The 12,255-nt window shown below is 49.7% G+C and overlaps 1 protein-coding gene and 1 long non-coding RNA gene across 3 annotated transcripts in view; one reads left to right on the forward strand and one right to left on the reverse strand.

Moving 5' to 3' along the window:
- Positions 1-1,220: 1,220 nt before the first annotated feature.
- Positions 1,221-8,521, reverse strand: LOC111766574 (uncharacterized). The gene is made up of 3 exons (XR_009181928.2): positions 8,204-8,521; positions 7,075-7,237; positions 1,221-5,778 (listed from the first exon to the last, which is right to left on the reverse strand). It is a non-coding gene; the product is annotated as an uncharacterized lncRNA (long non-coding RNA).
- The window catches only part of WWC1 (WW and C2 domain containing 1), a 158,167-nt gene continuing 154,403 nt past the window's right edge, over positions 8,492-12,255 (forward strand). Inside the window, exon 1 of one of the 2 annotated variants that reach the window (XM_004468558.5) lies at positions 8,492-8,818. In XM_004468558.5, the coding sequence (XP_004468615.1) occupies positions 8,700-8,818 (119 nt within the window). In that variant the 5' untranslated portion in view covers positions 8,492-8,699. The remainder of the gene's footprint in view (positions 8,819-12,255) is intronic. The other variant, XM_004468559.5, reaches the window with a different exon arrangement.

Here is a 12,255-nt window from a genome sequence, read left to right on the forward strand (position 1 = left end):
CAGCCCATGTGGGCCTTATAATGCATGGTAATAAGGCAGGTTAGTCTAGTGAAGGGGGGAAGGCAGCTGGCCTGGCAGACCACACGGCTGACAGACCACATGGCCTTGAAGCCGCACCCGGAAACCTCCTGAGAAGAATGCTGCCGGAAAGACCCTGTGAGATCCGACCATGAGATCCTGTTTGGAAAAATGAGATCCAGTTTCACCCATGAGATCCCGCTGGGTCAAGGGAAAGCCCCAGATACCCTCCAAAGGCCTCACCATTGGCCGCTGAGAACTGACAGGTGGGGCAACCAATCAGAACAGCAAACAGCTGAGGCCGCTCCCCAGCGTTATAAAGGGGGAGGAGGAAAGACTTTAAAAAGCCCTGCCGTGGGGCCCTGCTGCAACTCACCCGGCAGTTTGCCCGTGGCCCATGCTTCAGACCATGTATTTTTCTCATTTTCTTGTTTCTTAATAAACACTTAACTCCCTTGCCTATGGCATGACCCTAAATTCTTTTATGCAACAAATGCCGAGTACCTAGAAGCACAGAAACCAGAGCCATCCGGTAGTAGTAAGGCATTTGGATTTTTTCCTAAGACCAATGAAGAGTCCTTGAGGGGATATAACATGGTTGGGTTTTCACTTTACAAACAGGCATCCTGGCAAAGTATGGAATAACAGGGTAAGTGGGCAGAGAAATCCCAGCTGGGAGGGCACAGATGGTGGTGGCCAGACCTAAAGCAGGGGAAGCAGAGATGGAGGGAAGGGAACAGATACGAATTATGCTTTGGGTATAGAATCCAAGACTCTTATTGATAGAATGGACGTAGGGAGTAAAGAAAAGGGAGAAATCCAGGATGATGTCCACATGTCGGTAAGGAAAATAAAAAGTGTTTTAGAGCAAGGGTGGACAAACTTTAGCCTGCAGGTCAGTGCTCTGTGTTTGTAAATAAAGTTGACACAAAGTCACACCCATTTCTTTGCCTGTTATCTGTGGTTGCTATCACACTACAAGTAGAGCCAAGTAGTTGCAATATAGACCCTGTGACTTGCAGAGCTGAAAATATTTACTATCTGGTTCTTAACAAGAAATGTTTGCCAATCTCTGTTTTTAAATGTTGTATTCTAGAGATGCCTTGTGGGGGAAAAGGATTTTTTAGTCAAATAAGTTTGGGCAACTCTGTATTGTTTTCTTGGCTATTTGCAATGGATGTAGGCACACACAGATCAGAGAATCCCACAGTAAAGAAATCTCTTTACTTTATTGAGACCAACATTGCCTAAATGTATTTACTCTCATACCACTTTTAAGTTTAAACTTGAGGAATTCACCTGTGGACACTTGCTTTATAAAGATTAGGAGATACACTGGAGAATAAAGGTTAGTTAGATACAAGTCATGAGACCAGTTAAGACACTAGGAAAAAAACAAGAATCAGTTAAGGTCATGAACTAGGGCTTAAGTGAAAAAAGGAGGGAGAGACATAAGGGGAACTGTGAAGGCAGAATCCTCATGTTTCTTAGCTACATATCTGCAGGTAATATGAATAGAAATGGGGAGATAGAGTAGGAAGAAAAGGGGGAGAAGGTGGTTTAAAGAAGAGGGCTAAATTAAAGCTCATACACATTGAGAAATTTTTTTGTTTCAGAGTAAGCATCAAAATTCTGTTTCCAGGAAGGTGAAGTAGACAGACATTTTCCCTATTCTTTTTGCTAAGTGCACATGCACGCACACACACAAATCTGGGACATTGCATATAAAAAAGTATAAGAAAACTGAAAGGCGGAGAAAAGAAGGCAGACAGCTAGGGACCTCAGGACCTGAGGAATAGCATGGTAGTGAGTTCCTTGGGATTTTTTTTTCTTCTCCATATACCTCAGCCTGGGTGTTGAAAAAGAGGACAACCCTGAAATGCCACTGGATATAGACACATCTCCCCCCATGGGAAAAAAAAAAAAAAAAGCCTTCACAACAGCCTGCTTTCCCCAACCAAAGGACCAGGAAAAGGGCAGCCAAGCCAATAGAAAACTTTTAGATAATAACTGCTCTGCTTTAACCAAATACCCCACCCACACCAGCAAAGGCCAGGTGAGGATCTAAACTTTCACCCTCAAGAGCTGTAAATAAGAAGGGTGAGGAGGAGCAGGGACTTTCATGTGGTAGTAAGCCACTCCTCCAGCCCCGTGTCAGTGGAGATCACACGGGGAGGCGGAACTCCCATCCTCCACATCAGTCATGAGAACCTCCTCCTTCAGGTGTCAACAGAGGCTGAGTGGGAACCTGGATTTTTACCCCCTACCTGGCAGTAATGAGGCAGTGCCCCTGCTTCTCCTGCCAATGTGGTGTAAAAAAAATAAGCCAGCTAAAAGAGAAGATAAAATAAGATGCAGATTCAGAATATAAAATGAAAGTGTTCAGGTTTCAGTAGAAAAATCACTTGGAATACTAAGAACCAGAAATATCTCAAAATGAATGAGAAAAAAAAAAAAAAATAACCAATAGATGCCAAAACCAAGATGACAATTGTGAGAATTTCCTGACAAAGATTTTAAAACAGCCATCATAAAAAAGACTTTAATAAGCAGTTACAAACATGCTTGAAATGTGAAAAAACAAAAATCCTCAGAAAAAAAACCCCAAAACACCAGAAATTCTAAGTAAAGAATTAGACAATACAAAGAAGAACCAAATGGAAATTTTAGAACTGAAAAGTATAACAACTGGAATAAAAAGCACAGGCTTAAGAGGAGAATAGAGAAGGCAGAAGAAAGAAGCAGTGAACTCAAAGATAGGACAATTGAATTACCCACTCTGAAAAACAGAGAAAATAGGCTGGAAAAAATGAGCAGAGCCTCACTGACCTGTGGGACTATCACATACAAAAAATTTGAGTCCTAGAAGGAGAGGACTAGAAGGGCAGGGCTGAGTATCCAATCTTTACCAGGTTTTGTCCCACCACTAGAAGTTACTGCAGTTGAGTAACCAGGGCAAAGGAGCAGGGACTCTGTTCGTGGATGAGGGTGGAGAGGACAGCGCAAAAAGTCATATGTTTGGGGGTCAGAGAACCTTGCAGGATTTTAGTTCAAACACCTCCTATGGAGAAGCAGCCTCATATGATTTTTAGTAGAATGGAAACAGGGCTCTTTGGTGCCCTGGACATAGCAAATCTTTAGGGCCTGTGTACCTGCTATTCCCTTGGCTTGGAATACACATTCTTTGACGCTTTCCATTCCTGGCTGCTTCAGGTCCCTACTTAAATGTCACCTTCTCTGAAAGGTCTTCTCCTCTGGCCCTGCCTAAAACAGATTCTCGACTATTCCCTACACTATGAAATATTGTCAGAGGGCACTGTTTGTTTCCTTCACGGCCTTAGCCACAATGTGCAATTATTTACTCATTTATTGATTTATTGTATGTCCTCTTCACTAAACTGTAGGCTCCATGAGGCCAGAAACTATCCTTGTGTCTGGAGAACTCAACAAGTTGCCCAACAAACAGGAGGCAGACAGGAAATTCTTGTAGAATAAATGAAAAAAAAAAAAGCTGAGAAGGGAAAGGAAGTTATCTTTAAAAGAATGTGTTGTATATTTCAGAAGCTGAGCTAAGACCTGTATTAACATGATCTCATTTAGTTGTCATAAATTGACAGTCAGGAGGGTACTGTTGCTCTGATTTTACAGAGGGGGAAACTGAGGCTCAAAGCACTCTAGTCTCATGTTCAAAGTCACACACTGACCAAGATGCAGATCCATGTTTTGGACACAGATTTTTTTCTGCTCATTCTACACACGTTTTTTTTCCCACTACTCTACACAGCCATGCCATTGAGACAGGTTATCTGGTTTATGCCCCAACTCTACACCCTATTTGCTGCATAGCCTGTAAAATCCACCCAGATCGCTCATCAATAAGGTGATGCACTGAGGAGGAGGCACTGAAGCATGCTCAGTGGACAGGTAAAGAGCATTTCCTTGCACACACCTCCAGGCAGTTGGGGAGTTTAATTTAAGCACCTCGGTACCATGGCGATGCAAGCTCTATAAATACCCCCAGAGAGGCTTGGATTCAGCCAGCCTGCTGGTTACTGCACTTGCACCCAGCCCCCCTTTTCCACCAGGTCTTTGCTTCTGCTGTTGGGGTAGGAGAGAAGGAAAGCACTGCTTGCAGGAACTCCCTCCCCCCACTCACACTCTTTCTGTCTTCTCGCCACACCCCCACCCTTGAAACTGAGATTTCATCTCCACCTCCTCCTTCAGTGCATAATTCATTTCCTAGTTGGTGAAAGACAAAACAGCTCCCAGCTCCCAGGACCCAGAGGATTCACTGATGGGAGAATTGGAAACAGAGCAGGGACTCAACCTCTCCTGCCAGCCCTAAGATAGCCTCTCATCCAGGAGAAATCCAGCTTAGTTGATGAATGCACCAGCAAGGGAAAAACATGGGTGGGTGGAGTAGGCAGCCTAAGGAGAAAAGCACCCCACCTTCCAAGGAGACAGTTCAGACTGTTAAATTGCCTCATATCTAATTCCAGGAGGGTCTCATTGACAGCACAGGAGATGAGGTTGAGATCAGCTTGTGGGGAGATGGTGTAGCCTAGTGGTTGAGTGCCAGCTTCCCATATATGAGGTCCTGGGTTCAAACTCCAGTACCTCCTAAAAAAAAATTAAAAATAGAATCAACTTGGTCTACCTGGTCCTTGGCTTATAAACTCAGCCAAGTCAGGGTTTAGCATCTCCTGCCCTCACGAACCTCCTCCAAACACTACAAATAGAGCTGCAATTCAAACGAAAGCATAAACTCGACTAGTCTCCTAGCTGCCCCCCTAGCCCCTTCCAACAAGACTGCTGCCCTAAAGTTCCACCTTCATAGGCATTCTAGAACCCACACTGCCGGGAATTCAGCAGAGTAGCAAAAACCCAGTAGAAGGAGGTGAGCTTGATTCATAGCTCTATCACTTCTTCTGTGACTGTGGAAAAGTCACTTTGCCTCTCTGAATCTCTATTTCCTCACCTGTAAAATGGGACGAAGAAGAACTGGGACAATGGATCATTATTCACAGAAATTCCATTTTCCCATTTATAAAATGAGTATGCTGTACTAGACTTATTTCACTTTCTTTGCCAGCACTGTATTAAGCACTGAGGACCCAGAGATAAATAAGGAAACACCTCTCCTGCCCTGGCTCTCACGTTGCCAAGGTTTCTTCCACCCTAATTTTCTCTGGCTTAAGACATGTTTTCCCATCATTGAACAAAACAGTCAACGGCACAATTATGAGCCACAAATAATGCATGACTAAAGAAAAGGGACAGTATTGGCTCAATCATGGAAACGGAACTGCGTGCATTTCCCAGGAGGCGTGGGAGGGCCAGCCTGAGGTTGGGGAGGCACGGTCAGGGAGCAGGAAGAAAAATGCGCAGAGGTTTCCAAAGCCTCCATTGCCTGGAAGAATGCAGATGCTCGCAGGAAACTATCTATGCTTGGCACAGCCGTTCCTTTGTTAAGCTTTCTCCCTAGCTCTCTCATTCAATGTGCTCTCCTGCCTCTCTGAAAGTCTCCGAAACATGTCTGTGGAAAATGGACTTGCGTGGGCCTCCCAAAAGGACCAAGGCAATCTGTCCCGGGCTCCAGAGTCTCCACGCCCCTGGACGTGAAAGCAAATGAAGAGAGGCTTGCCCGTGGTCCCTTCTTTTGCTCGGCTTCAACACTGGCCATGCAGCGGGTCACAGTCCCAGGAGGCAGGCCTGGGAGGGCCTTCTTGTCTTCAGCGCTGATTCCTGCAGTTCAGTCACCTGTGGAATAACATCCATTCAGCCTACCATGTGGCAGAGCCGGTTTTACCTTTCATCCGTCTCACGTTTGCCCTCAGCCTCACAGAATGCCTGGGCATGATTCACCCACCATCACATGGGGCAGACAGTCATCTGTTTTATTACCTCACCCTTCTTGCAGCTTCTGGGAGATAATCGAGGATTCCTTTGTCATGGGAGGGGGCCGGGAGGTGGGAAGGTGAGCAAACCAAGGTCTTGAGGATCAATGCCTACTCCCCAGCCAGGGATAAAGGTCTAAAGAAACAAGTTGTTTGGAAAATGCCAGGCACTGGGCACCTGGGCTAAAACGAAAGTAGGATTTGGCAGTTTAGAAGGTGGTTTCTCTTCACAACTGGCACCAACCTCTGAGAAGGCTTGGTTGGAAAACAAGACAAACGAAACGAGCAATTAGGATTGCCACAAGCAACCGTGCACGATTTTCAGGAGGGGAAAGGACATGGGCTTGTGTTTGAACAGAACATACGTCACTGGTCCACAGTTAGTAGAGGTGTGCTTGCTGCCATGCACTGTGCTCAAAATGTGCAACCAGGAGGCCCCTGAGATGGCAGTTCCCACTGAGTGCAAAGGCCTTTATGCTTGTCATCTCATTTAGCCTGTTCAATAAGCACTAAAGAGTGTGTGTTATGTGATTTTTTTTTTCAGATCCAGTACTCAAATTTGGGTTAAACAAGTTTCCCAAGGGCATACAGCTAGAAAACAGGCGGGCTGGGGGCCCAAACAGCCTGATTCCTGAGGTCTTGCTTCTTGGCCAAAAGATTATGAAGCAAGCATTAACAGAGAGGCAATTATTTGTCAGCATCTGTAATACGGCAGATCCAGATCATTGGGAAGTCCTGGAGTTGGAGAATAATAAAAGGGGAGTATAACTTCATGATGGAGAGTATAGGCCCTGAAGCCAGATAGATGTGGGTCTGGCACTGCCACTTATTTGCTCTGTATTCTACTCTTAATGGCCTCATTCATAAAACGGGTATAACAGTAGTCACTACTCCAAAGGGTTGTTGCAAGGTTCAATAAACATGTGTGTGCAAAGCACTTAGCGCCAGGTTGGCTTTACTGTGGAGCGACTGCCCTAATCAATAACTGGATAAAGTGTAGAGGGTTGTGGGAATCTTCCATTAACGAATGGGGACTCCTACATTTGGGAGTGGGGGGTGACGGTGATGGCCATATTGCTGAACTCTTGTTTCTGGCATGTAGGGGATGAAGGAAAGGAGAGCCAAACTGGCTCCAGGCAAGTTACTCTGCAGAAGGCACCTGGAGGTGAGGCACTCCCCGTGGTAGACCTTTCTCTATCGAGATGAGACCACAAACATGGATTCCCTCCCTTGCTTCAGGATACTGGCTCCTCTGGGAGACTGCAGGGCTCAAACAAGAGAATCCACTGCCCGGGGCTTCCTTTCTCCAGTCCAGCTTCCCCCTATAAGTACAGGGCAAAAAAAAAAAAAAAAAAAGGTTAAACATATATTCAGAAAACACAGCCATAGAGATGAGTATGTGCAAAGCCAGCTGATCCTTAATCATGCTAGCTTCTTTCTCTGTATTTAAGTTTTAACTTTTTCTTTAGAAATATTTTCTATTTTTAAAATTTCTTCTTTTTAATGGAATGCTATTTAAAGTTGCTTTCATTCTTCTTTTTTATACAGCATACCCTGAAATCCATAACATAATACCTATCTCAAAGGATCATATGCAATAATGCCTGTGAAGCTACGAGCCCACAGGATAGCACTGGTAAGCACCCAATTCACCTATCATCAATATCATCATGCCTATTACTTTTACAAAGTGTTCCCTGACACCTCTGAAGTCCTCCCAGGGTAGATAATCCATTGCACACCTACTTTTAGGGATCCTAAGGAGAGCGAGCTACATTGGAGAATGGGGGTGGGGAGGGGAGGAGGACGGGGTGGGGAGGGGAGGAGGACAGGGTGGAGAGACGCCAAAACTTCGTGGGGAGAATGATTGAATAAGGGAGACAGATGGTGCATGTGTTGGGGGAAGGGACCAGAGATTCTGGAAAACTTATGTTCTCCGATTTGCAAGAATGTTTCCATTAACCACTTCTAGCCTGCTTCCTGATTCTACGCAATAGAGGAGAGAGTTGTGAAATTTGGGGCTACCTAGGAGTGTTGGAAAGCGCAGGCAGAGCGGGTCCAGTCCTAAAATCCTGGGGCGCCAGTCTGGGTCCGCGACCGAGGTAAGGGGCGATCTTTCCTTTCCCTCTGGCAGGGGCAGCGGAGAAGGGGCCGGCGGTTCGGACTATCCCACGAGGGGGCGCGTTCCAGGCTCTAGGACCCGCCCCCGAGGCGCTAGGCGCGGGGAGGGGACCCGGGAACCGAGGCACCCGGCGCTCCGCCTCCCGTTTCCGGGGCAGCGTGGTTACCTGCTCCGTCCGGGTCGCACCTGGCGGAGTCAGAAGTCGCGAACCGAGCGAGCGCAGAACGCGGAGCGGAGAGGAGAGGGCAACACCCGGCTCGCGGGAGGAAGAGGCGGCGGCGGCGGGAGGCGGCGGCGTGGAGGGCGCTGCGCGCAGCGCGGCGGAGGAGGGCAGCCGGCAGCTGCGCTGGGCTCGGCGTGCCGGGCCGGCCGGGCGCGCACCCGAGCGGCACCGCGCTGCTGCGGGCGCACATGGCAGCGTGAGAGGCCAGAGGCGGGAGCAGCGGGCGGTGCCGGGCCCCGGCCGCAGGGCCGCATGGACAGCGGCGCCACCCCGGCGGGCCCCCACTAGGGCTCCCAACCCGCGGGCGCCCCCCACCCCCACCCCGATCATGGTGCCTCGGCCGCCGCCCGGACCTGAAGCGGCCAGCCGGAGCCGCTGAGCCGGGGACCCCTGCGGTGGCCGGGAGCTGCATGGGGGAGCGCGGGCCGCGCTCGGGAAGATGCCCCGGCCGGAGCTGCCCCTGCCGGAGGGCTGGGAGGAGGCGCACGACTTCGACGGCAAGGTCTACTACATAGATCACACGAACCGCACCACCAGCTGGATCGACCCGCGGGACAGGTAGGATCCTGGGCGGCAGCCCCCACAACCCCAGCTCGGGCCCCCAGCTGCCCTAGGGACCACCGGCGGGGATTGGGCAGGGCGCGCGCTTCGCAGAACCCGTCTGGAGCCGGGAATCGGGGAAGCTCTGGCGTGCCTCTTGCCCTTTCTTCAGTTTGCTCCCTGCCCCCTTCCCGAGCGCTGCTCCGGCCCAGGTGGCCTGCCGGGAGGAGGAGACCGCCAGTGAGCCGGCCCCGACTACCCCTTCCGCCATCCCCAGATAGAGGACTTAGGCCCCTGCCGGCACCTGCCCAGAGTTTTGACCTTAAGCTGTAGTTCCGCTCCTCCCCCCACCCCCTTTAGTAAGAGAAGCTGGACGGGGCGGGGGGAGCGACCTAACCCCGTGAAGCTGGGGCTTCCCGGGGAGGCTTTCCCCACCATCTGGGGGCATGGGAAAGCACCTGGTTTAGAGAGGGTGGTAGGGACACGGGAGTCAATGGGCAAGTGCTGGAGGAAGGGCACTCAGGGGCGGGCAAGGCAGCTGGAGTGTGCTTTTTGGCAGGTGGCACCAGAGAAGAGCAGGGGAGCACCCAGGGAGCCTGGCGGGGGAAGGTGGGAGGGGAAGGAAGGAGCAGGGGAGGGCAGATGAAAGAATGCTCCTCCAGGAATTTCACAGCCACTTGGAAGCTGTTAGGATGCTGATGGAGGTGAGAGGCCGCAGTCAAGCCCTGCTCATCCCCTCCGTCCCCTCACTTCCTTTCCTCCAGGGACCGTGCCTCCTCAGCCCTGCATCAGTTCTCCCTGATCTTGATGGGCACCAGGCTGGCTGGAGCACGGGATTTTTTTTTTTTTCCTGAAGCAGATGAGGCCGAGCTGGCTCTGCGGAGCTCTTAGCCCTCCAGACTTGCTGGCAGTTTTGACTGTAGGCCTTTCTTTGCACTCCCTCCACTCTCAACCCGGTATACGCCCGCTAGGGCGTGGAAGAAGCCCCTGCAGGGACCACTCTATTGTGGCGAGCTCTGAGTGTCTCAGGAACATGTAACTTCCACCTGATCACTGTGACCTTGGTGGTCAGGTCCTGGCAAAACAACCGAGGTGCATTTTTGGTGAATTTCATCTTATGGAAATGGGATGGAGACCCCAGAAGCCAGGATAAGATGTAGCAAGCTGTGAGTTGGGGAAGAAAAAAAAAGCAACTGAAAGAAAATATGAATTGAGATTCCCAGTAGCTTCTGTGAGCACTTCATTCATTCATCTGTTCATTATTCATTCAGCATCTACAGGGTGCCTGCTCTATGCTTGGTATCATGCTGAATGTCTCATTATTGTAACCTGGAAGAGAAATTCTTAATGCTAGAGATAGTCCTTTGGGCAAGTGGCTTTAATCGCTAAGCCTCAATTTCCCAATTTGTCAGATTAGTCATTTACTTGGAAGGGAAGGAATGATAGTGGAAAGGTTAGGAGCTAGAAGGGACATAGGAGATCAGAGCCCCAACTTCTGTTTTTAAATGTTAGAGAAATTTTGAGCCCCAGAGGTGTGACTTGCTCCTGTGTTGATCTTTCCACAACTTCTTTGTACACCAAGCTCTTGACCAGCTCTGAAGTTTCAACTTCCTAAGGTATCATCCTGACACTCTTTTCTTCCCCATCTCCTCGGGGGTCACCTGCCCCTAGGGGCTCCATTACTGTGTTGGTGAACTCGGCAGTCAGCACTCCCTGCCCCATTCTCCTTGTCCTCTCCTTGAGCAGACGTAAATTCAAGTTTACCTGTCCTCCTCCAACCTCGGCCCCTGCAGCTTACCGAGGCCATACACTGTCTGCAGTTGGAGGTCCGGTTTCCATGCCCAGCGCTGCTGACCTGCCCTGAGCCACGCAGCTAGGGCTTTGAGGTGACAGAGCCATGGGAAGCTTCTCAAACAATAGTAGTTCTTTTCCCTTGGAAGAGGGCAGGTGTGCAGTTTCCGTGAAGAACTGACTTGGCTAGAGTACAACTTCCCAAGTTGTAGAACTATGTGGACCAGCCTCCATGATTTGTCGCTCTGTCTACATAGCCCTCTGTGCTACTGTTTGCTTAGTAATGGACTTTAAATCAAGACACTTGAAAAATCTTTGTACCACTTTCTCAAATGGAAAGCTGGTAGTGCCCGTTGTCATAAATGGAAGGTAACCTGAAGAACAGTGCCATTATAATTTAGCTAGATGAAATCGGGCCCCAGCACGGGGCTTGGCCAGTCTTCGCTCTGAGGCAGAAGAGGAAGCTTTGGAGAGGAGCTAAAGGGCTCATACCTCCCTGAGTTGCCCACCTTCATCTCACTTTGCTTTTCAGGGTGTTTGGGTGCAGCATCTTGGTACCTCCTGATCCTTCCACCGGCTCTGGACTGACTTGGGGCCTTTGAGCTTCGTGCCCTGAGGGGTTCTGAGGGGTCATTGTTGTGGGGCAACCTTGAAAGTTTGGGGAGAGAACTGATCCCTGTGGCTCTCACGGGTTTTCCGTCCTTTAATTGAAATTTCTGCCTTCTAATCCTGGCGATGTGGTCACCTGGCTCTGTGGCCCTGGGCAAGTTGGTGTGACCTCTTGGAGGTGCCGGTTCTCCACTGGTGAGAGAAGAATATTGCTTGGTTGGATGGTCGCTGAGGGCCTTGCCCACTCTCAGAGGTGCCAGACCCCTCTGCCTCTCCTTACCCCGTCTGACTCCATGACAGGGTGGGGGAAGGATGAGGATGGGGCTTGGGGGGGCGGGCGGGGAGGAGGAGGAAATTTAACAAAGCTAAAAGCAGCCAAACTTTTTTTTAAAAGGGGGTGGGGTGGGGGAGGGCAGGGATAAATTCTGAGAAGACAACTGCATCCCTGGGGCGAGTTAATGCTGTGGAACGAGAAATAACTTTAAAAATATTCTGCTCATCATGTGTGTAGTTGCTTTGGCTTTTTCCTTACCTGAATCCAGGAGATGTCCGTACCTTCCCCTGAATATAAAAGAAGTTAAAGGGTGGTTCGATCAGAAAAGCGATTTCTTAGCCACCGAGGACAAAATAGCATCTCCGGTTACCAACCCTAAAGAATGTCTTGGCACATTCCTCCCTCTGGGGTTGAGCTGTTTTGTGTGCTGTCCGGCAAAGAGGCTGCTGGGGGTAGGGAATCTAGTTCTCAGCTTCCCTTTCACCAAGGGGTTGGAAGAGCTGCCAGGCAGCTTGCTTCGCCAACTCTCTCCTTTTCACCATGGGGGGGATGACTGGGAGGCTGAAATTCCTGAGGAGAGTTTGCCCAACAACCAGAGAGAATCCAGTGGGCTGCTCGGACCCTGCCCACTGGGCCAGAGGCAGCAGCACAGCTCTCACTGAGGCAGGGCTCGTCTGGGAAGGCGACCCGTTCTTCAGGAATCGGTTGCTGCAAATCAGGCCTGCACGACCCCTTGGAGCAGTGCTGCTTCTGCAGAAGAACTCTGGATGCTTCTGGGAGC

Source organism: Dasypus novemcinctus, chromosome 2, assembly GCF_030445035.2.
Source record: "Dasypus novemcinctus isolate mDasNov1 chromosome 2, mDasNov1.1.hap2, whole genome shotgun sequence".
NCBI classification, from domain to species: Eukaryota; Metazoa; Chordata; class Mammalia; order Cingulata; family Dasypodidae; genus Dasypus; species Dasypus novemcinctus.